Source organism: Salvelinus alpinus, chromosome 27, assembly GCF_045679555.1.
Source record: "Salvelinus alpinus chromosome 27, SLU_Salpinus.1, whole genome shotgun sequence".
Classification (NCBI taxonomy): domain Eukaryota; kingdom Metazoa; phylum Chordata; class Actinopteri; order Salmoniformes; family Salmonidae; genus Salvelinus; species Salvelinus alpinus.
In genome coordinates this window covers 20522190-20547835 of record NC_092112.1, presented here as the reverse complement: position 1 = coordinate 20547835, position 25646 = coordinate 20522190, and the positions used below count along the sequence as shown (strand labels likewise).

The 25646-nt window shown below is 46.8% G+C and overlaps 1 protein-coding gene across 7 annotated transcripts in view; it reads left to right on the top strand.

Moving 5' to 3' along the window:
- LOC139556136 (AT-rich interactive domain-containing protein 1B-like) overlaps positions 1 to 25646 on the top strand; it is a 90453-nt gene that overhangs the window by 51918 nt on the left and 12889 nt on the right. For all 7 annotated transcript variants that reach the window (XM_071369698.1, XM_071369697.1, XM_071369702.1 and 4 more), the window contains 8 exons: positions 892 to 1126; positions 2111 to 2200; positions 4268 to 4444; positions 10462 to 10825; positions 17010 to 17161; positions 17263 to 17384; positions 20786 to 20995; positions 23288 to 23486. In XM_071369698.1, the coding sequence (XP_071225799.1) occupies positions 892 to 1126; positions 2111 to 2200; positions 4268 to 4444; positions 10462 to 10825; positions 17010 to 17161; positions 17263 to 17384; positions 20786 to 20995; positions 23288 to 23486 (1549 nt within the window). The remainder of the gene's footprint in view (positions 1 to 891; positions 1127 to 2110; positions 2201 to 4267; positions 4445 to 10461; positions 10826 to 17009; positions 17162 to 17262; positions 17385 to 20785; positions 20996 to 23287; positions 23487 to 25646) is intronic.

Below are 25646 nucleotides of genomic sequence, written 5' to 3'. Positions count from 1 at the left end.
TCAAGTGCAATTGGCTGATTTAGTCTGAGTGATTTTTAAATGCATAGCTGGGATGCTATTAACTGCAGTGTGGCGCTGTGGGTATTTTAAGTGACTGATCATAAAGTAAGTGGTTGTTAAGGCCTCAGATGAAGTGTCATATTGACAGGTGACAGGTCGTAGGTAAGAGCTGCCTGCTTGCCAGCTGGGGGAGAGGCCACCGACCACGCCGTTTACACAACTATCAAAAGCACAGAGGGAGAAAGGGAGGCACATTGGAGTGCAACACGTTGGCACTATTAAACTCTCCATTCTTCATTTGGTATTGAGGACATTTGGCATGGCTCTCTTTTGTAGGTACATTGGCCAAATCTGCTTAAATTTGAGGTGTTTATGCCCAGTTAAGTAAATTGGTGATTGTTGCCATGATGCTGGTTGCCATGATGCTGGGTTGCATCCCAAATGGCATCCTATTCCCTATATAGTACACTAGTTTTGATCAGACCTCTGGTTAATAGAAGTGCACTATATAGGGAATAGGGTGCCATTTGTTTCTCTGGCTGTTAAAGCAGTAGTATAGACTGAGAGACGGCCATCTGGCCTGCCTGGTTTTGGCTTTAACTGAATTTGGTAAAACCTTCCTCCTGGACATCAAGAGATTTCCAGCACTCCCAATGTCTTTCTGTCTATGTTGGACGTTATGTCAAGTGACTGGTAGTTTTTACCATCTGCTGGTAAAGAATGCTTAGTGTCATTTCTTCTGGGTCATGTTCGTTCAGGGCACACAACGGAGCACAATTTAAAATGTTTTGCAGGTAGTCGCTCCCTGTTTCAGTCCATTTTCTTCAGTTTGGTGCCGAATGAACACAACCCTGGCTTTCCCCTTGGTTCCTCTCTCCTCTTCTGTTCCAGGACCTGTCTGGGTCTATAGATGACCTTCCCACGGGCACAGAGGTGGCTATCAGCTCAGCGGTCAGTGCTTCGGGGTCCACCAGCAGCCAGGGCGAGCAGAGTAACCCGGCCCAGTCGCCCTTCTCACCCCACATGTCCCCTCGTCTGCGTAGCGGCCCCTCCCCCTCCCCCGTGGGATCACCCGTGGGTTCCAGCCAATCGCGCTCCGGACCGATCTCCCCCGCCAGCGTCCCAGGTATAGAACGAATCCCTGCCACCATGCACCTAGGTCTAGGAGACACCTACACACTCTACCACATCTCACACACACACACTACCACATCTCACACACACACACACACACACACACACTCTACCACATCTCTCACACACACTCTCTACCACATCTCTCACACACACACACACACCTACTGCGGACAGGGAGTAAGGACCAGTGTGCTAGGCTTGGTACAGTAACTGAATGTGTAGTATTTCATCCATTATATTTCAGAGAGCAGTTCTGACACACTGAGACAGCCACAGTGGAGCTGCAACAGCACTGGTTGTCATGACTGGCTCTTCTGTGGAAGAAAAAAGAGCTCCTTTGTCTCATTCCAGTCAGTTCTTTCTGAACTTCTTTTGAGTTAGTGACTCTATAGTAGCTAGTCACAGTGGGAGGGGGAGAGACGTCTGTTCTTATATCTGTACAGGCAGCTGGGGCAGTCAGGGGAGGTTCTCTAGCTGGTTTATCCTCCAGCTCCAAAACAAAGACCTCGGTCATTAAAATAGTTTCTAAACTATGTTAGCAGTTCGGAGTCACTTTAACACAATTACTCTCCCACAGTGCAGCGTGTTGTTGGCCTTGTTGACTCCAGGGCTGGACTAGTTGGGGGAGTTTTGTTGTTATTTGCAGCCAAAGTTAGTTCATTCCCCTTCTCTCTCGCTGCTCTGGGTGATAACTAGGTCGATGGGAGACCATTTAGCCGTTGACACCCACACACGCTCTCACCCCTACTGGGAGAGCTGTCAGTCATTAGCCCCCACACTGAGGTACCAGTTGACGTGTGATCTCTGCATGCCATCGCCAGGGAAACAGCTACACACACACACTGTAGGGCTCATTAGGGAGGGGTTCCTTTACCTGGACACACTGCTGCTCTTCAGGCCATCACACTGACACGAAGGAGCTGGGGACGTGTGTGTGTGTGTCCCACTGACGCTTGCCCCTCTCTCCTCCCAGGCACCCAGATGGCCCCACAGACCCCTGGGAACATGTCTGATGTGGGTTCCCATTCCACCCTGAGCCAGTCCCCCATGTCTCAGGAGAGAGGTGAGATTCTCCTGCACATTACACCACCTGTGACCCACAACCCCCCTCTTCCGGGTGATTTAACATGAAGTCAGAGTAATCAGCAACCAACTCGTAAATCCACGGCCGATTCTGTGGTCAAATCCATGTTCGTTTCAACAGTGGTTTGCTACAGAAGGTCCCCTCTGGTGTACACAGTCTGACACCAGGATGGAAGTCATCTAATTGGACACCATAAGCCGTAGTCCCTCTCTAATGATGTATAGCAGTGAACCTCTGAGTCCATTTCTCCTGCTGGGTTTTCCATAGGATCATTAGTACAACAGATTAGCCATAGATTCCACTCCCTCTATACCTCTGGGCTGCTGTCAGCACCGGGCCAGAACTTCAGCATGTTTCCCACCTATAGGGCTCTGGTCAAAAGTAGTGCACTATGTAGGGAATATGGTGCAATGTAGCACATAGGCTCTGCCTTTATAGAGTAACCATGGCTGTGCCTCTCAGCGGCTGCCAATATGGTTGTCAGTGACCGAGCAGTCAGACATGTCAATCAGGCTGTTTTCTATGGCCCACCCTCAGCCCAGCCAGCCAGCCCAGCACTGGGAAAAGGCCTAGCAAGTAATAGTCAAAATAACACCTCAGCTGCCAGCTAGGCAGAACCTTTTTCTCACTGTCTAAAGGGGATCATTGTAACAGTGGTGGCATTAATACAAACGATTAGTCACTCCGTGGCCCAAGCTTGGGGAGCGGAGTCTATTGAAATGGAGCATGTGAGTGCTGTACCAGCTGCTGACCCACGGGGAAGGGGGAAGTCATCAGCTTTTCCTATTGGCCTTATCAGGACTGTATGAAGAATATTTTATTAGGATCCCCATTAGCTACTGTTAAAGCAGCAGCTACTCTTCCTGGGGTCCACATGAAACATGTCATAATACAGAACATGAATAGACATGTACATCACAAGGACAGAAATACTTAAAATAAGAATAGATGTGTAAAATAGGTCAATGGAACTCGACCAAAACAATGGAAATGCCATGGAAACGCATGAGGGAAAGATCTCTTCGTTGCACCCCCAGTTAAATGTGCCTACGTTTTAGTGTATTTCAGATTATTCTTGAGGTAAAAATTGAAGTGTGGATGTCAATCCCAACACATGTCCATGTCATCGTCACCAATCAACTGCGTTACAGTTAAAAACAACTGACTACACCACCCGTTTCTGTATGCGAGCTATGCTGCCAGTTTATACGCTCTGAAGTTGGCATTTAACAGTCACTTTTAAACCTGAAAAGGGACAACTTCTAAATGTTATGCAGTGAAAACAGCCAAATGGGACATTAGTAACCACATTGTGGGCCGGTTAAAATGCGTCAATCATGACGGAGTTCACCAATATCCACTTGGTTAGATCAGATTTGTTGAATGTGTTCCAATCCGGCGTCCTTCTATCCCCCATAGTCTGCATTCCATTGACCTGTACACGCTTTCATACATTAATGCCTTAGCATTACATGCATCATGTACTCATTCATATTTAAAGGGATAGTTCACCCAACTGAATTTCTTTCTTACTGTGTCTATTGACTGATTACATGGTAAGTAAACCAGTATGTCATTTGGGTGAGCTATCCCTTTGAGAAGTAGTGAGTTTGTGTATTCAAGTGGTTGTATCACTCCTCTGCCCTTAGAATGAGGTTTTGATCAAGTGAGATGAAAAGATCACATTTCAAACAGATGGGAGACCTGTTCCATGGCGGGCGGGCAGATGTATTAGCTATTGTTCTATTTGGCACCCGTTCAGATCAGTTTAAATGTCGATTTGGACGTTTGCTGTAGCATTTGGTAGTGCTTTTCAAAAGGCAAAGGTAAGTGTTACCATTCAACTCAAGCGAGTACACTTCAATTGAACTCAATTGCTACATTGACAATTGGGTTCAAATATAATGGAGTCTGAGAGGAAAATGTCTCCTTTTAAGAGTAGCTAGGTTACCTCAGTCCTAACCTTCCTGTAGTTCTGCTTTCAATTAGAATTATTTTAACAGGTCTCTCTCTCTCCTTTCGCTCTCATTCTTTTGTTCTTTCCAGGGTTCCCACCTGCCATGCAGCGGAACACCACAGTCCCCCAGCAGTCGGGTCAGGGACCCGCCATGTCCCCTCACTCGTCCCCCGGGGGCACCATGCTCCCCCAGAGCTCCTACCACCAGCTGCAGGGGGGCCCCGGCCCCTCGTATGGACCCCAGACCGGCCAGTACGGCCCCCAAGGTAATATTCCACTCCGGGGTGACGTTTTCCCTAAGTACAGATCTAGGGTCAGCTTCCCCTCCCCAAACCTAACCTTAACCATTAGGTAACCATTAACCCATGTCAGCAAAAAGTATACGGTACGCAGACCCACGAGCCACTGCAGCCCCTCATGAGTTCCAGTTTTTGGTAGCCTCACCCCCATACCTGGGAGACCTTTTCCATGGCAACTTCACCCTACTCCTAATATTCCTCCAAGGTAACACATCCTCCATGCCGATGATAATATTCCTCCAAGGTAACACATCCTCCATGCTCGTGGATGATGATGATAATATTCCTCCAAGGTAACACATCCTCCATGCTCGTGGCTGATGATGATAATATTCCTCCAAGGTAACATATCCTCCATGCTAGTGGATGATGATGATGATAATATTCCTCCAAGGTAACACATCCTCCATGCTCGTGGATGATGATGATAATATTCCTCCAAGGTAACATATCCTCCATGCTCGTGGCTGATGATGATAATATTCCTCCAAGGTAACATATCCTCCATGCTAGTGGATGATGATGATAATATTCCTCCAAGGTAACATATCCTCCATGCTAGTGGATGATGATGATAATATTCCTCCAAGGTAACATATCCTCCATGCTAGTGGATGATGATGATAATATTCCTCCAAGGTAACATATCCTCCATGCTAGTGGATGATGATGATAATATTCCTCCAAGGTAACATATCCTCCATGCTAGTGGATGATGATGATAATATTCCTCCAAGGTAACACATCCTCCATGCTAGTGGATGATGATGATAATATTCCTCCAAGGTAACATATCCTCCATGCTCGTGGCTGATGATGATAATATTCCTCCAAGGTAACACATCCTCCATGCTAGTGGATGATGATGATGATAATATTCCTCCAAGGTAACATATCCTCCATGCTCGTGGATGATGATGATAATATTCCTTCAAGGTAACATATCCTCCATGCTAGTGGATGATGATGATGATAATATTCCTCCAAGGTAACATATCCTCCATGCTCGTGGATGATGATGATAATATTCCTCCAAGGTAACATATCCTCCATGCTAGTGGCTGATGATGATGATAATATTCCTCCAAGGTAACACATCCTCCATGCTAGTGGATGATGATGATAATATTCCTCCAAGGTAACATATCCTCCATGCTAGTGGATGATGATGATGATAATATTCCTCCAAGGTAACATATCCTCCATGCTCGTGGATGATGATGATAATATTCCTCCAAGGTAACACATCCTCCATGCTAGTGGATGATGATGATAATATTCCTCCAAGGTAACATATCCTCCATGCTCGTGGCTGATGATGATGATAATATTCCTCCAAGGTAACATATCCTCCATGCTCGTGGATGATGATGATAATATTCCTCCAAGGTAACATATCCTCCATGCTAGTGGCTGATGATGATGATAATATTCCTCCAAGGTAACATATCCTCCATGCTCGTGGCTGATGATGATGATAATATTCCTCCAAGGTAACACATCCTCCATGCTCGTGGCTGATGATGATGATAATATTCCTCCAAGGTAACATATCCTCCATGCTCGTGGCTGATGATGATAATATTCCTCCAAGGTAACACATCCTCCATGCTCGTGGCTGATGATGATGATAATATTCTTCCAAGGTAACACATCCTCCATGCTCGTGGCTGATGATGATAATATTCCTCCAAGGTAACATATCCTCCATGCTAGTGGATGATGATGATGATAATATTCCTCCAAGGTAACATATCCTCCATGCTCGTGGCTGATGATGATAATATTCCTCCAAGGTAACATATCCTCCATGCTAGTGGATGATGATGATGATAATATTCCTCCAAGGTAACACATCCTCCATGCTCGTGGATGATGATGATAATATTCCTCCAAGGTAACATATCCTCCATGCTAGTGGATGATGATGATAATATTCCTCCAAGGTAACACATCCTCCATGCTAGTGGATGATGATGATGATAATATTCCTCCAAGGTAACACATCCTCCATGCTCGTGGCTGATGATGATAATATTCCTCCAAGGTAACACATCCTCCATGCTAGTGGATGATGATGATGATAATATTCCTCCAAGGTAACACATCCTCCATGCTCGTGGCTGATGATGATAATATTCCTCCAAGGTAACACATCCTCCATGCTAGTGGCTGATGATGATGATAATATTCCTCCAAGGTAACATATCCTCCATGCTAGTGGATGATGATGATAATATTCCTCCAAGGTAACACATCCTCCATGCTAGTGGATGATGATGATGATAATATTCCTCCAAGGTAACACATCCTCCATGCTCGTGGCTGATGATGATAATATTCCTCCAAGGTAACACATCCTCCATGCTAGTGGATGATGATGATGATAATATTCCTCCAAGGTAACACATCCTCCATGCTAGTGGATGATGATGATGATAATATTCCTCCAAGGTAACACATCCTCCATGCTCGTGGCTGATGATGATAATATTCCTCCAAGGTAACACATCCTCCATGCTAGTGGCTGATGATGATGATAATATTCCTCCAAGGTAACACATCCTCCATGCTAGTAGATGATGATGATGATGCTGGTGCCCATACAGCCTGTTAATTCACATTGGCCTTTCCACATCAGAACTCTCTCTCCCCTGTAGCAGGAGGCTAGTGGAATGGTGGCAATTCTATGACTATATTCTATGGCCCAACATACATTTCTACAGGGTTGGAGAGAGCAGGGTTTTTTCCACAGTTTAGTAAATCTCCAATCAACCTCCCAGGTGTTCAATGCTTTGCATATACTGTAGCCTACTTTGCATCTCTCTCTTTCTCTCTCTCACACACCTGTCTGGGGTAGAGGAGGAGACTTGTTCCATCTCTTTCTCTCTCTCACACACCTGTCTGGGGTAGAGGAGACTTGTTCCATCTCTTTCTCTCTCTCACACACCTGTCTGGGGTAGAGGAGGAGACTTGTTCCATCTCTTTCTCTCTCACACACACCTGTCTGGGGTAGAGGAGGAGACTTGTTCCATCTCTTTCTCTCTCTCACACACCTGTCTGGGGTAGAGGAGGAGACTTGTTCCATCTCTTTCTCTCTCTCACACACCTGTCTGGGGTAGAGGAGGAGACTTGTTCCATCTCTTTCTCTCTCTCACACACACCTGTCTGGGGTAGAGGAGGAGACTTGTTCCATCTCTTTCTCTCTCTCACACACACCTGTCTGGGGTAGAGGAGGAGACTTGTTCCATCTCTTTCTCTCTCACACACACCTGTCTGGGGTAGAGGAGGAGACTTGTTCCATCTCTTTCTCTCTCACACACACACCTGTCTGGGGTAGAGGAGGAGACTTGTTCCATCTCTTTCTCTCTCACACACACACCTGTCTGGGGTAGAGGAGGAGACTTGTTCCATCTCTTTCTCTCTCACACACACACCTGTCTGGGGTAGAGGAGGAGACTTGTTCCATCTCTTTCTCTCTCACACACACACCTGTCTGGGGTAGAGGAGGAGACTTGTTCCATCTCTTTCTCTCTCACACACACACCTGTCTGGGGTAGAGGAGGAGACTTGTTCCATCTCTTTCTCTCTCACACACACACCTGTCTGGGGTAGAGGAGGAGACTTGTTCCATCTCTTTCTCTCTCTCACACACCTGTCTGGGGTAGAGGAGGAGACTTGTTCCATCTCTTTCTCTCTCTCACACACCTGTCTGGGGTAGAGGAGGAGACTTGTTCCATCTCTTTCTCTCTCTCACACACCTGTCTGGGGTAGAGGAGGAGACTTGTTCCATCTCTTTCTCTCTCTCACACACCTGTCTGGGGTAGAGGAGGAGACTTGTTCCATCTCTTTCTCTCTCACACACACACCTGTCTGGGGTAGAGGAGGAGACTTGTTCCATCTCTTTCTCTCTCTCACACACCTGTCTGGGGTAGAGGAGGAGACTTGTTCCATCTCTTTCTCTCTCACACACACACCTGTCTGGGGTAGAGGAGGAGACTTGTTCCATCTCTTTCTCTCTCACACACCTGTCTGGGGTAGAGGAGGAGACTTGTTCCATCTCTTTCTCTCTCACACACACACCTGTCTGGGGTAGAGGAGGAGACTTGTTCCATCTCTTTCTCTCTCACACACCTGTCTGGGGTAGAGGAGGAGACTTGTTCCATCTCTTTCTCTCTCTCACACACACCTGTCTGGGGTAGAGGAGGAGACTTGTTCCATCTCTTTCTCTCTCACACACACTGTCTGGGGTAGAGGAGGAGACTTGTTCCATCTCTTTCTCTCTCTCACACACCTGTCTGGGGTAGAGGAGGAGACTTGTTCCATCTCTTTCTCTCTCACACACACACCTGTCTGGGGTAGAGGAGGAGACTTGTTCCATCTCTTTCTCTCTCACACACCTGTCTGGGGTAGAGGAGGAGACTTGTTCCATCTCTTTCTCTCTCACACACCTGTCTGGGGTAGAGGAGGAGACTTGTTCCATCTCTTTCTCTCTCACACACACACCTGTCTGGGGTAGAGGAGGAGACTTGTTCCATCTCTTTCTCTCTCACACACCTGTCTGGGGTAGAGGAGGAGACTTGTTCCATCTCTTTCTCTCTCTCACACACACCTGTCTGGGGTAGAGGAGGAGACTTGTTCCATCTCTTTCTCTCTCACACACCTGTCTGGGGTAGAGGAGGAGACTTGTTCCATCTCTTTCTATGTGGCTGGTTGTGCTATCCAGCACACCTGGTTGTAAGTACTATTTGAAATCATTTCCCTCCAATGCGTGTCGCAATGGAACCAATAGAAGTTTCCCAAAACTCCAAACCCCGCCCACCTAGTATTTGAACCCAAGTCTTTGTAGTGTGGTGTCCAGAGCCAGACACCAGGTACACACAGCAGGGACTATTAATCAGGGATCTGGAGCAGGGAGAGCGGGTGGGGGCAGAGACCCGAGCTATGAAAACACACACACATTGGTCACGCATTCATCAAGGCATGCTACAACACACGAGATGGATTACCGTAATGACCTAATTTGTGTGAGCCCCGTTCCAGATGAGCGCGCACGACGTCCATGGGTCGGTTTTCACAGAGTAGATTGATGAATGCTGCACACTTTCATCCAACCAACTGGTTGACAGCACACCGCATTACACCACTAATTCACATAACTCAATGCAAACGTCTCACTCCTACAGAAAGACTAAAATAGAAGCCCCTTTCACTACTAACTATAAGCACCAGCACAGAGCAGTACAGTTGATCAGTGTGAACAGACAGGACTGGTTCTGCATCCCAAATGTGTGTCTATTGGGCCCTGGTCAAAATAGTGCACCAAATAGGGAATAGGGTGCTGTTTGGGAAGCAAACTGTTTCTGTGGCCACTCGGGGAGGATGACCTTGTCTGATCCATGTCACAGCCCTGTGTTCCCCCAGGGAAATTCTAGGATTAACATGACTACAGAGAAGCTGATGCTGCCAGTGAATTTCCATATAATTGGCAGAGTCCCAGAACCTCATCCCCTTCTCCTCTCCTTTGCCTGTGAGCAAAGCTCGTTATAGGGATGGAACCAGAATAACTCCAGGAAGAGCCAAAATAGCAGCTCTCCCTGAAACGCCACGGCCGAGTTAATGTATTTTTGGAAGTCTCACATTACATCAAAAGTATGTGTGTGTGTGTGCTTTTTCTCTCTCTTGTGAAATACCCTATGAAAGATTGGTCTGGCTGGAGTACAGAATCTGAAACAGAAGAACATGAGGCAATGCTCTGTTCAAATCACACAAGCTGTGTGTCCCAAATAGAACCATATTCCCTATGTAGTGCACTTCTTTTGAGCAGGGCCTGTCCTTTTGAAAGAAATAACATGGATAGGTGAATGAAGTATCTGTGAATCAAGCCAATTCCAATGTTCTTACGTTCTGATGAACATAACATGGCCAACCTGATGATCCTCAGTCTTAATGTTGATGACTTACTCTATTCTCTGTCTCTCCAGGTAACTACCCCAGGCCCCCTAACTACGGCGGGACCCCCAGTGCCAACTACAGCGGCCCCGGCCCTGGCATGAGCAACAGCCTGGGCATGAACGCCAGTAGCCCCATGCACGGCCAGGGACCTGGGCAGCCCTGTGGCTCCATGCCTGCCGGGCGAGGCCTGGGTCCGGGGGCCAGTGGGCGACCCTACCTCGGTGCCAATACCAACACCATGGCCCCCACCTCTCCCAGCATGCCGCAGCCTGCCGGACAGGGCCAGGGCATGAGACCGCCCCTGCCCAGTGTTAACCAGGAGGCAGGTCTGTGCCCTGGAACCAACGCCATGCAGGGGCCCAACGCTGGTCCCAACCCTTCTGCACAGGGCAGGTGAGTCAGGACAGGGGCCACAGAAGCGATACAGTACTCATCCTAAATGGTACCCTACCCCGATATAGTGCACTACTTTTTGACCAGGGCCCATTGGGAATTCCATAGGGCTCTGGTCAAAAGGAGTGCGCTAGAGTGTAGGGAATGGGTGCCATTTTGGGATTTAACACCACGGGTCATTCTTGTGTATAAGTTCTTCACATTCACTACTCCACACCCCACATATCCTCATTCAGTCATCATCCACACTCTAAGGTTATGAGGTGTGTAGTAAACGCAGTTAGTTTGTCCTCATGTGTCTGTGTGAGTTTGGAAACCAAAGGGTTTCTCTCTCCTCCCTCACGTCAGGCCTCCCTACGTGCGCTCCCCTGCCTACCCCGGCCTGAGTTGTCCTGGGGCGTGCCCTCGCCTCTCTCCTCATCATTCTCCCTCCCCCCACCCCCATCCTCAACCCCATCACTCTCCTTCCCTCCGTCCCCCCCACCACACCCAGGTCAGCAGTGCTCAGAGCCACCCCATGATGCAGCAGGCTGACCAGTATGGGTAGGTGTCAGGTCTGCAGTCTGTAATACATACTCTGTACACTGCTGGTCACAGCACTAACTGAGCACTGGGCTGCACAGGAGATGTACTTTTCCACTGGTCACAACCAATGATTTATATACAGTGCCTTCAGAAAGTATTCACACCCCTTGACTTATTCCACATTTTGTTGTTACAGCCTGAATTCAAAATGGATCTACACACAATACCTCATAAGGACAACGTGAAAACATGTTTTTGTAAATGTTACATCACATTTACTTAAGTATTCACACCCCTGAGTCGATACGTGTTACAATCACCTTTGGCAGCGATTACAGCTGTGTCTTTCTGAGTAAGAACTTTGCACACCTGGATTGTACAATATTTGCCATTATTCTTTCAAAATTCTTGAAGCTCTGTCAAATTGGTTGTTGACCGTTGCTAGACAAACATTTTCAAGTCTTGCCATAGATTTTCAAGCAGATTTACACTACCGTTCAAAAGTTTGGGGTCTCTTAAATGTCCTTATTTTTAAAGAAAAGCGCATTTTTTGTCCATTTAAATAACATCAAATTGATCAGAAATACAGTGTAGACATTGTTAATGTTGTAAATTACTATTGTAGCTGGAAACGGCAGATTATTTTAAAATGCAAAAGAAAATCATGGAATATCTACTAATATCAGCAACTGTGTTCCAATGGCACATTGTGTTAGCTAATCCAAGTTTATCATTTTAAAAGGCTAATTGATTTTGCAATTATGTTAGCACAGCTGAAAACTGGCCTTCTTTAGACTAGTTGAGTATCTGGAGCATCAGCATTTGTGGGTTCAATTACAGGCTCAAAATGTCCAGAAACAAAACTTTCTTCTGAAACTTGTCAGTCTATTCTTGTTCTGAGAAATTAAGGCTATTCCATGCAAGAAATTGCAAAGAAACTGAAGATCTCGTACAACGCTCTGTACTACTCCCTTCACAGAACAGTGCAAACTGGTTCTAACCAGAATTGAAAGAGTGGGAGGCCCCGGTGCACAACTGAGCAAGAGGACAAGTGCCTTCGTGTCTAGTTTGAGAAAAGACCCTTCACAAGTCCTCAACTGGCAGCTTCATTAAATAGTACCCACAAAACACCAGTCTCAACATCAACAGTGAAGATGTGATTCCGGGATGCTGGCCTTCTAGGCAGAGTTGCAAAGAAAAAGCCATATCTCAGACTGGCCAATAAAAATAAAATATTAAGACGGGCAAAAGAACACACACTGGACAGAGGAATATTGGAAAATAGGTGTTATGGACAGACAAATCTAAGTTTGAGTTGTTCGGATCACAAAGAAGAACATTTGTGAGATGCAGGAAAAATGAAAAGATGCTGGAGGAGTGCTTGACGCCATCTGTCAAGCATGGTGGAGGCAATGTGATGGTCTGGGGGTGCTTTGGTGGTGGTAAAGAGGGAGATTTGTACAGGGTAAAAGGGATATTGAAGAAGGAAGGCTATCACTCCATTTTTCAACGCCATGCCATACCCTGTGGACGGTTCTTAATTGAAGCCAATTTCCTCCAACAGGACAATGACCCAAAGCACAGCTCCAAACTATGCAATAATTATTTAGGGAAGAAGCAGTCAGCTGGTATTCTGTCTATAATGGAGTGGACAGCACAGTCACCGGATCTCAACCCTATTGAGCTGTTGTGGGAGCAGCTTGACCGTATGGTATGTAAGAAGTTCTCATTGAGCCAATCCAACTTGTGGGAGGTGCTTCAGGAAGCATGGGGTGAAATCTCTTCAGATTACCTCAACCAATTGACAACTAGAATGCCAAAGGTCTGCAAGGCTGTAATTGCTGCAAATGGAGGATTCTTTGATGAAAGCAAAGTTTGAAGGACACAATTATTATTTCAATTAAAAATGTATAACCTTGTCAGCGTCTTGACTATTTCCTATTCATTTTGCAACTCATTTCATGTATGTTTTCATGGAAAACAAGGACATTTCTAAGTGACCGCAAACTTTTGAATGGTGGTGTATGTCAAAACTGTAACTAGGCCACTCAGGAACATTCACTGTCTTCTTGGTAATCAACTCCAGTGTAGATTTGGCTTTGTGTTTTAGGTTATTGTCCTGCTGAAAGGTGAATTAATCTCCCAGTGTCTGTTGGAAAGCAGACTGAACCAGGTTTTCCTATAGGATTTTGCCTGTGCTTAGCGCCATTCCGTTTCTTTTTTATCCTGAAAAAAATGCGCATTCTGTACAGGCTTCCTTTTTTTCACTCTGTCATTTAGGTTACTATTGTGGAGTAACTAACACGTTGCTCCATCCTCAGTTTTCTCCTGTCACAATCATTAAACTCTAACTGCTTTAAAATCACTATTGGCCTCATGGTAAAATCCCTGTGCGGTTTCCTTCCTCTCCGGCAAGCGGGTTAGGAAGGACGCCTGTATCTTTTGTAGTTACATGGTGTATTGATACACCATCTAAAGTGTAATTAATAACTTCACCATGCTCAAAAAGATATTCAATGTCTGCTTTGTTTTTTACCCATCTACCAATAGGTGCCCTTTTTGAGGCATTGGAAAACCTCCCTAGTCTTTGTGGTTTAATCTGTGTTTGAAATTCACTGCTTGACTGAGGGACCTTACAGATACTTGTGTGGGGTACAGAGATGAGGTAGTCATTCAAAAATCATGTTAAACACTATTTTACACAGTGAGTCCATGCAACTTATGTGACTTGTTAAGTACGATTTTACTCCTGAACGTATTTAGGCTTGCCATAACAAAGAGGTTGAATACTTAGTGACTGAAGACATTTCAGCTTTTCATTTTTAATTAATTAGTAAATAACTCTTAACATAATTCCACTTTGACATCATGGGGTATTTGTGTGTGTGTTGGCCAGTGGCCAAAAATCACAATTGAACCTTTGGCAGCGATTACAGCCTTGAGTCTTCTTGGGTATGACGCTATAAGCTTGACACACCTGTGTTTAAGGAGTTTCTCCCATTCTTCTCTGCAGATCCTCTCAAGCTCTGCCAGGTTGGATGGGGAGCGTTGCTGCACGTCTATTTTCTGGTTTCTCCAGAGATGTTCAAGTCTGGGCTCTGGCTGGGCCACTCAAGGACATGCAGAGACTTAGCCAAGACAACGCAGGAGTGGCTTCAGGATGTGTGCTTAGGGTCGTTGTCCTGTTGTAAGGTGAACCTTTGCACCAGTCTGAGGTCCTGAGTGCTCTGGAGCAGGTTTTAATCTCTGTACTTTGCTCCGGTGATCTTTGCCTCGATCCTGACTAGTCTCCCAGTCCCTGCCGCTGAAAAACATCCCCACAGCATGATGCTGCCACCACATGCTTCACCGTAGGGATGGTGCCAGGTTTCCTCCAGACGTGACGCTTGGCATTCAGACCAAACAGTTCAATCTTGGTTTCATCAGACCAGAGAATCTTGTTTCTCATGGTCTGAGAGTCTTTAGGTGCCTTTTGGCAAACTTCATGTGCCTTTTACTGAGGAGGCGCTTTCGTCTGGGCACTCTACCGTAAACACCTAATTGGTTGAGTGCTGTGGAGATGGTTGTCCTTCTGGAAGGTTGTTCCATCTCCACAGAGGAACTCTAAAGCTCTGTCAGTGTGACCATTGGGTTCTTGGTCACCTCCCTGACCAAGGCCCTTCTCCCCCGATTGCTCAGTTTGGCCAGGTGGCCAGCTCTAGGAGAAGTCTCGGTGGTTCCAAACTTCTTCCATTTAAGAATGATGGAGGCCACTGTGTTCTTGGGGACCTTCAGTGTTGCAGAAATGTTTTGGTTCCATTCCCCAGATCTGTGCCTCGACACAATCCTGTCTTGGAAATCTACAGACAATTCCTTCAACCTCATGGCTTGGTTTTTGCTCAGACATTCACTGTCAACTGTGGGACCTTATATAGACAGGTGTGTGCCTTTCCAAATCATGTCCAGTCAATTGAATTTACCACAGGTGGACTCCAATCAAGTTGTTGAAAAATCTCAAGGATGATGGAATGGAAACAAGATGCACCTGAGCTCAATTTCGAGTCTCATAGCAAAGGGTCTGAATACTTATGTAAATAAGGTATTTTTGTTTTTATACATTTGCAAAACTTTTTTTTTTAAACCCCTCTTTGCTTTGTCATTAGGGGGTATATTGTGTAGATTGTTGAGGAAATTGTTTTATTTAATCCATTTTAGAATAAGGCTGTAACAAAATGTGGAAGGGGTCAAGGGGTCTGAATAATTTCCAAAGGCACTAGATGACTGAGGGGCACAGTGTTGAAGCCACTGTGCCTCCATCTTGGCTCTCCTCCATTGTAACAAATATTTTAGAACCTATAGAAATGCATTTATTAACGTCTACATACAATTATTATATTAGACACCCTAATGCATACTTTTAAATGATATGTGATATAAACAAAAACATATACAAATATTTTACTTTAAAGTATCATTTTTAGACATTACTGATGTCACTGTCCCCACTACAACAAACAAATAATTAAATACATGTAATGTTGTCATTAAGGTTTCATTAAAATTCCATGAATTCCTATTGAAAGACTGCTCTTACTGGCGACTGGCAATATGGCCGACCGGTGGTTTGAAAGCCTCTCAATGACCAATACATAGTGTCATCAATCCAGGGGGAACAGACTTTAGTTTGGTGGTGGGAGAAGACAATAGCTGCGTCCCACTATGCCCACCTATTCCCTACATACTGCACTACTTCTTACCAATGCCCTATGGGCCCTGGTCAAAAGTAGTGCAAAATATAGGGAATAGGGTGCCGTTTGGGACACACATAATGGTTAACTGGTTGGGAATGTAACTCCATTAGAGGTGGGGGACATGTCCTCATTACATTTCCCTTAGAGGGGAAATTAAGAGGGAGGAATCAAGTGTGGCTGGCTGGCTACCTGTGGGGCAAATAGCCTAGTTGCCAAATCACCAAACCACTGAGTCTTCTCCTCGTCTTTCTCCTCACTGGGTCCATTACCAGGTTAAATAGAGCAGCCTAAATGTTAGGGCTTGATTTCTTTCTCCGCCACCAAATAAGTAAAGGGAAGTGAACAAGTGCATACTTTGGAAGGAAGGGGACATTATTAGGACGCACCCTCAGTGTGCCGTTCAGCGCCCAGGCAGTCTGGCTGGGGGTTGGAAAAGAGCATGAAATAAATGGTGTTTTCACTTGGCTCCCCAGCCTTTTGATGTGGGTATTATTTCCCACAGGATTTAAAAGGTCTTTAACATTTCTTCTGTACTTCTGTTATAAGTGTTGTGTGTTTTGGAGTTGAGGAAAGCTGCTGATGCACTGCTTTTGATGACCAACATGCATTATTCATATTGTCTCACAACTAAAATCTATCTACACCTCCATCTGTCCGGCAGGTCAACTTCAATGTACTGTATTACAGCGGTGGCTGGTGGCGCTTTAAACCGGAGGACAGGCTCATAGTAATGGCTGGACTGGAATAAATATGGTTTCCCTGTGTTTGAGGTTCAATTCCATTCCAGCCATTTCTATGAGCCTGTCCTCCCCTCACCAGCCTCCACTGATAGTTAAATGTACTGTATGAATATAAAGCCTTTGGTAATAACATTGTGTATTACGGTGATGGTAAATGACTAACCCAATCTCTTGTTCTTTGGTTTTCAGGCAGGGAATGACCCCCATGCCTCACCATCCAGGCATGAGCCCCAGAGGGATGGCCTCCAGCCCTGGTGGCCCCTACAGCCAGCAGCCAGGGGCCAACACCTCCGGGAGGATGACCCCACAGGGGCCCCAACCTCTCTACAACGCACCCTCAGGTATCTACCTACTCCACACACTGTCCATGTATACCAGACAGTCACAAGCCCCAGTATAACAGTGAACAAGAGGCTGAACTTTTCCCACCCTTCCTCCACAGGGCCCATGCATATGGGAGGAGAGGGGATGGTGTGTCCCACTGACCCCAAACAGAGACCTCCAGAGCAGTACAGGGAGAGCATTACTCCTGGTCCTGCCACCGAGCCCCCACCTAAACCCAAGGTAGGAGTTACAGTTCTAACAGGCTCCTCGTCAGTACCTCTCAAAGCATGTCCTAATAACACGTGTGTTTGGAAGAGGAACCTGAATGTGGCAAAGCTCAGCAAACACAGCATCTAACGAGGCAGCAGACAAAAAGGAATGCAGAGAATTGAGAAAAAACATCCTTTGTTTGGCGTCATTGTGAGGATTTTCTAAAGGAAGATGTCGCTTTCTCTATCTCTCTATTTACCTTCTGTTACTATTGGGAGATGGTTCCAAAATAAATGCTTCTTTATAGCAGTGCTATTTTATAGTAAAAAGATCTCTTTTCAGCAAGTAGTTCATCATTATTACCTCACTCATGTCTCTGTCTGCCTGCCTGTCTCTTGACTGATTTGGATGTGTGATAGACACAGAGAGGCACGCTAAAATAACAGTCTCCCTTCGACTGCAAAGAACTTGTTACTGTTCACTGCTCTCTCATGAACTCCTATTTCTCTTGTCAGAGCTTCGGTTTGGGTTTTTTCTATTTTCCTCTTGTTTTCTTTCCCTCCCTCCCTCGTGTTTCAAGTTCCCCCTCGCTTGGTTTGGTTCTGCACGCCTCTGTGTGGTTGGTTCCAGACTGAGAGTTGTGTGAAAGTGAACAACTTTTCTCCCTCTGCGTTCATTTGTCTTCACCTCATTACCGGCTTGTGAGAACATCCTCTTGATCACAAACTGAAGACTGTCAGCCCAACTGATCTGAGAGGAACCACTATTATATCTGCTCTCTGTCTACTTAATGATCACTCCTCATACATTTGACTGCTTTGTGCGTTTCTGCTGTCATGGCAACAGCAGTAGCTAGTGTGGATTCATGTTTCCACTTGTGACAACTTGAGGACTAGTAATAATGGCTGTGGCCTTTGCTGCTGAAGCTCCTCCCATGCACCTGTTTGGCAGACTGCCCTAGAATGCCGTTGCTCAATCTGTCTGTATGGCTCCTCTCACCGTGTAGTTTCCACTGTGTGCTTTTCCAATCATGTGTTGAATATTTTGAAGCCAGTCAAATCTGCCTGAAAGCCTCCAGGGGACCTCTGAACAGAGCTGTACCAAGTGTGTGACTGAGAGTGGGCCATTGGCTGCAGACAGCAGAGATCTTAGTCTCCCAGGATGTCTTTGAGGACAGGTTTTGCTGTTTGTATACTTTCTGCATGGGTGTGTGACTATGTTTTGGAGAAAGCGAGAGAAAAGGATAGTCAGACTGAAATCTCTCTGAAACTCCTGCCATCTCTCATCACGTGGCCAAGTTGTGTGTTGACGCGTGTACGCCCATCTATTCCTCGTCACAGGGAAGCTACAGCTCCTCTCAGTGTATGTCCCTGTCCCCCGTCCCCCTGCTAGTCTGTCCTCTTGTCATGGGGTGGAGGACAGCACGCCCACCAGCCCTATAAGTGTATGTCCCTGTCCCCCGTCCCCCTGCTAGTCTGTCCTCTTGTCATGGGGTGGAGGACAGCACGCCCACCAGCCCTATAAGTGCCGCAAGCACTCGCTTTCACTTCTGTTGCTTTTTTATTGTTGGATTGGTTATATATTTCCTTTTTTGTTTAGTTTTTTACAGCTTGTCGTTTTTATATTCTAGTGTCTTTGTTTTTGATGTCTGAAATGTGATTTTGGTGATGTTTGTGACCGAGACGTTCTCATTAAGACATGTATACAATTGGACCAATAATTTTCCATTCTTACACTCTTTTCTCCTGTCTCTCTCTCATACGGTGCCGGTAACCTGGCAGTCCTGCTGCACGACAATGGCTCAAATGCTTCTCTGTTTGTATTGGTTGTTATTGATGACTGAGTATGTTAAAGGAGTACCTTAGTAGATAAAGGAGCCCTTTATCTACTTCCCCTGAGTCAGATGAACTTATGGATACCATGTTATGTCTCTGTGTCCATGTAACGGATGTGAAATGGCTAGCTAGTTAGCGGTGGTGCGCGCTAATAGCCTTTCAATCGGTGACGTCACTTGCTCTGAGACCTTGAAGTAGTGGTTCCCCTTGCTCTGCAAGGGCCGCGGCTTTTGTGGAGCGATGGGTAACGATGCTTCGTGGGTGACTGTTGTTGATGTGTGCAGAGGGTCCCTGGTTCGCGCCTGGGTCGGGGCGAGGGGACGGACTAAAGTTAAACTGTTACATCCAGTATGAAGGAAGTTAGAGGTAGTTTCGCGAGCCAATGCTAACTAGCGCTAGCGCAATGACTTGACGTTTATGGTATCTAGTTACGTGGACTTCATCATTGCGCTAACACAATACTGAACAAAAATATAAACGCAACATGCAACAATTTCAAAGATTTTACTGCATTTCAGTTCATATGAGGAAATCAGTCAATTGAAATGAATTAATTAGCCCCTTATCTATGGATTTCACATGTTTTGGAATACATCTGTTGGTCACAGATACCTTACAAAAAATGGGCCTCCATGGTATTTGTGTATTTAAATTGCCATCGATAAAATGCAATTAATATTCGTTGTCCGTGGTCTGCCCATACCATAACCCCACCGCCAACATGGAGCACTCTGTTCACAACGTTGACATCAGCAAACCGCTCGCCCATTCGACGCCATACACGTGGTCTGCAGTTGGATGTACGCTAAATTCTCTAAAACGGCGTAGGAGGCAGCTTATGGTAGAGAAATTACCATTAAATTCTCTGGCAACAGCTCTGGTGGACATTCCTGCAGTCAGCATGCCAATTGCACACTCTCTCAGCTTGAGACATCTGTGGCATTGTGTTGTGGCAAAACTGCACATTTTAGAGTAGCCTTTTATTGTCCCCAGCGCAAGGTGCACCTGTGTAATGATCATGCTGTTTAATCAGCTTCTTGATATGCCACACCTGTCAGGTGGATGGATTATCTTGGCAAAGGAGAAATATTCACTAGCAGGGATGTAAACAAATGTGTGCACAAAATGAGAGGGAAGCATTTTGTGCGTATGGAACATCTCTGGGATCTTTTGTTTCAGCTCATGAAACCTGGGACCAACACTTTACATGTTGCGTTTTATATTTTTGTTCAGTGTTGTTCGTAATTGTGCTAACACTAGTTAGCAAATTCCTTCAAACTGCACATAAAAGATGGTATCCTTGAGTTCATCTGACTCTAGGGAAGTAGATACGGGGTTTCAATGCAAAAATCCTGTAGTATCCTGAAAGTCCTCCAATCCTGCATCACATGCTACTCTGTGTAGACAGCTGTGGGACCTACCTGACTGTATAGCTGCCATTCAACTGGGCTTGAATGCAACAAGTCATATAATAATCTACAGTTGGATGTTGAACATGTTTCTGTCTACATGACCCTCATGACCGTGCTCCAAGCAATGACAACAGTAGTAGCCCTGACTGACCCTTCCCCCTCTACTCTATTCCCGCACCTTTAGAAGACCAGCCCGGCCACCATGACCAATGAGAAGATTCGCATCCTGTACGAGATGGGCGTAGAGCCCGAGAGGCGGGTGTGGGTGGACCGTTACCTGGCCTTCATGGAGGAGAGGGGCACGCCTGTACCCATGCTGCCAGCTGTGGGCAGGAAGCCCCTGGATCTGTGCCGCCTCTACCTGTGTGTTCGAGAAATAGGGGGCCTGGCCATGGTGAGTCTGTGACCTGTGTGTTCGAGAAATAGGAGGCCTGGCCATGGTGAGTCTGTGACCTGTGTGTTCGAGAGAGAGAGGGGGCCTGGCCATGGTGAGTCTGAGACCTGTGCGTTCGAGAGAGAGAGGGGGCCTGGCCATGGTGAGTCTGTGACCTGTGTGTTCGAGAAATAGGAGGCCTGGCCATGGTGAGTCTGTGACCTGTGTGTTCGAGAAATAGGAGGCCTGGCCATGGTGAGTCTGTGACCTGTGTGTTCGAGAGAGGGGGCCTGGCCATGGTGAGTCTGTGACCTGTGTGTTCGAGAAATAGGAGGCCTGGCCATGGTGAGTCTGAGACCTGTGTGTTCGAGAGAGAGGGGGGGCCTGGCCATGGTGAGTCTGTGACCTGTGTGTTCGAGAGAGGGGTCCTGGCCGTGGTGAGTCTGAGACCTGTGTGTTCGAGAAATAGGAGGCCTGGCCATGGTGAGTCTGAGAACTGTGTGTTCGAGAAATAGGAGGCCTGGCCATGGTGAGTCTGAGACCTGTGTGTTCGAGAGAGAGAGAGGGGGCCTGGCCATGGTGAGTCTGTGACCTGTGTGTTCGAGAGAGAGAGGGGGCCTGGCCATGGTGAGTCTGAGACCTGTGTGTTCGAGAGAGAGAGGGGGCCTGGCCATGGTGAGTCTGTGACCTGTGTGTTCGAGAGAGAGAGAGAGAGAGAGAGGGGGGGGGGGCCTGGCCATGGTGAGTCTGTGACCTGTGTGTTCGAGAGAGAGAGAGGGGGCCTGGCCATGGTGAGTCTGAGACCTGTGTGTTCGAGAGAGAGAGAGAGAGAGAGAGGGGGCCTGGCCATGGTGAGTCTGAGACCTGTGTGTTCGAGAGAGAGAGGGGGCCTGGCCATGGTGAGTCTGAGACCTGTGTGTTTGAGAGAGAGAGGGGGCCTGGCCAAGGTGAGTTTGAGAGGGGGGGCCTGGCCATGGTGAGTCTGTGACCTGTGTGTTCGAGAGAGAGAGGGGGCCTGGCCATGGTGAGTCTGTGACCTGTGTGTTCGAGAGAGAGAGAGGGGGCCTGGCCAAGGTGAGTCTGTGAGACCTGTGTGTTCGAGAGAGAGAGAGAGAGAGAGAGAGAGAGAGAGAGAGAGAGAGAGAGAGAGAGAGAGAGAGAGAGAGAGAGAGAGAGAGAGAGAGAGAGAGAGAGAGAGAGAGAGAGAGAGAGAGAGAGAGAGAGAGAGAGAGAGAGAGAGAGAGAGAGAGAGAGAGAGAGAGAGAGAGCCTGGCCATGGTGAGTCTGTGACCTGTGTGTTCGAGAGAGAGAGGGGCCTGGCCATGGTGAGTCTGTGACCTGTGTGTTCGAGAGAGAGAGAGGGGGCCTGGCCAAGGTGAGTCTGTGAGACCTGTGTGTTCGAGAGAGAGAGGGGGCCTGCCCATGGTGAGTCTGTGACCTGTGTGTTCGAGAGAGAGAGAGGGGGCCTGGCCAAGGTGAGTTTGAGAGGGGGGGCCTGGCCATGGTGAGTCTGTGACCTGTGTGTTCGAGAGAGAGAGGGGGCCTGGCCATGGTGAGGGTGTGACCTGTGTGTTCGAGAGAGAGAGAGGGGGCCTGGCCATGGTGAGTCTGTGACCTGTGTGTTCGAGAGAGAGAGAGAGAGAGAGAGGGGGCCTGGCCATGGTGAGTCTGTGACCTGTGTGTTCGAGAGAGAGAGGGGGCCTGGCCATGGTGAGTCTGTGAGACCTGTGTGACTCCTGTGTCCGCAACATATATACCGTCTCTGCCACTTGGTCTACAGCCCTGGTCACGCCTCTGCCTCCCTATCTGCCTCCCTATCTGCCTTAACACTTCCCTGTCAATAGAAACATGAAAGGGGACCTGGAGGAAGCTGCCTGACCACTGCTGGCTGGTTGGTCACAGGACGTACAGTTAGGCTGTAAAGTGTTGTTTTAGCCTAATGTCCTAATATTGGCTTATTGTCATCAGACATCACCTTATGTCTCTCGCACATGGCTATTTAGTAGAAAAGATGAAAGAAAAGGTACATCAGTAGGCTGGACAGATGAACAGACAACTACCTGGACAGCTGGCTGTTTCCCTCATTTGACATCCAGGCCTACCCTGGATGTCAAAATGACATTCAAAATTGACAAAGGCAAAATCTAGACCCTGGTCTGCTCCCTGACCCAATCCCAGTGGGCTATTAAATTAACTACACTATGGCCCTTGCTGGATATCCCGTCCCAGTTCTACCCCATCATATACGGTTTCATACCCAGCCCTGGTTGCTCAGGAGTCTCCTGTCGGCCATATGCCCCCCTCCCCCTGCAGGTGAACAAGAGCAAGAAGTGGAGGGAGCTGTCCACCCATCTCAACGTGGGCACGTCCAGCAGCTCTGCCAGCTCTCTGAAGAAGCAGTACATCCAGTACCTGTTTGCCTATGAGTGCAGGGTGGAGCGGGGAGAGGAGCCGCCGCTGGAGATCCCGGGGGAAACCAAGAAACAGGCTAAGATCCAGCCGCCCTCACCGGGTGAGTAAAACACTGGAGACTTTCCTAGCTGAGCTGCACGCTATGCAGGGTTGGGGTCACTTGTTTGTAGACTAGAGGTATAAGCTACCTGCTGGGGTTGACAAATGTACACCCACCCATAGCCATTATAAACAGGCCTGACCAGGATCATATATCCACAGGCAGACCCATACAGTCCTCAGACATCCAGCTCTTCATCTATCCATCTCCATTCTCCCTGGGCTGGCTGCTCCTTCCCTGCACGTGGTTCTATTTCTGTCTGACAGGTGATTGTCACACAGAGAGAGAGCGGGAGGGAGGGAGAGTAAAAAGGGGGAGGGGAGAGCTGTCAGACGGCCAGTGGTAGGATCCCCCCTCCCCCCCAGGCGAGATGGCTGATGTCAGAGAGAGAGGGAGCAGGGAAGAGGGAGCGTGAGGGAGAGATACAGAGTACGTTAGACTGTGGGAGAGAAAGCTATCAAGCTGCGGGGGAAGGGATTCCCCCTAGAGAAGCTGAATAGGGGAGGAGTATGGAGTGGCTGTCTGATATATATAAACAACCATGACCTTAGTCTGACCTAGTTTCCCACAGACCAGTGGGGCAGTAGTTTTTTTTCTCACTCTCTGTCTCTGTCTCTGTGCGTGAGTATGGTAGGGTCACGTGAGTTCACATGCTCAGAGAAGGAGAGAGAGCGAGACTGCTCTGGCTGAAACTCTTCATTGTTTACTTTTGGAGTTGAAACACGTGGCGTCTTGGCTGGCAGAGGATCAGGCACCAGAGAATCTCTCATTTACCAACACATACACATTACTGCATGCCCGGCCCATTCTCTCACCCGCTTTCTTTCTCTCTCTGGCTCTCTCTCATTCAGTGGGGATTATTACAAGACAGGCTTTTTAATGTCTTGAATTATTGTTTCACTTCTTTTTTTTATATAGATCTCAGGTTTGAGGTTTATTTTGTTCTTGTATCGTTAATGAGAAGAACAGAGTGGTTTTGATGTAAGAACAAATGGGAAATGTAAAATGTTGAATGAATTCATTGGGTGCATCCCAAATGGCACCTTATTCCCTTTATAGTGCACTACTTTTAACCTGGGCCCATAGTGCTATGGTCAAAAGTAGTGCACTATAAAGGGAATAGGGTGCCATTTGGACTCATGCATTATTACTAGACTAGCAGCCTTTAATTCTGTCTGGTTTTGCTGTGAGTAATCTAGCCTGCATCAGATAGTTACATTGTTCCACCATTCCAGTACTGTACATGTATCCTGCATGTTGTCAAAGTTATTATATGACTTGTTGCATTCAAGCCCAGTTGAATGGCAGCTATACAGTCAGGTAGGTCCCACAGCTGTCTACACAGAGTAGCATGTGATGCAGGATTGGAGGACTTTCAGGATACTACAGGATTTTTGCATTGAAACCCCGTATCTACTTCCCTAGAGTCAGATGAACTCAAGGATACCATCTTTTATGTGCAGTTTGAAGGAATTTGCTAACTAGTGTTAGCACGATTACTAACAACACTGAACAAAAATATAAAACACAACATGTACAGTGTTGGTCCCATGTTTCATGATCTGAAATAAAAGATCCCAGAAATGTTCCATACGCACAAAAATCTTATTTGTCTCAAATGTTGGGCACAAATTTGTTTACATCCCTGTTAGTGAATATTTCTCCTTTGCCAAGATAATCCATCCACCTGGCAGGTGTGGCATATTAAACAGCACGATCATTACACAGGTGCACCTTGTGCTGGTGACAATAAAAGGCCACTCTAAAATGTGTAGTTTTGTCTCAAGTTTTGAAGTAGCGTGCAATTGGTATACCATAAGTCGCCTCCAACGTGGTTTTTAGAGAATTACATCCAACAGGCCTCACAACTGCAGACCACGTGTATGGTGTCATGTGGGTGAGCGTTTGGTCCTGGCGCCCCTGTGGGTGGGCCTGGCTCCCAAGAATGAAAAACTAATTCTGATTGGCTGAGCATGGCTCCCCAGTGGGTGTAAATCCACAGATGAGTGTCTAATGAATTTATTTCAACTGACTGATTTCCTTTATATGAACTGTAATTCAGTAAAATTGTTGATTGTTTCATGATGCATCTATATTTTGGTGTGTGTGTATTAATTACACTGCATGTACAAAACATTAGGAACACCTTCCTAATATTGA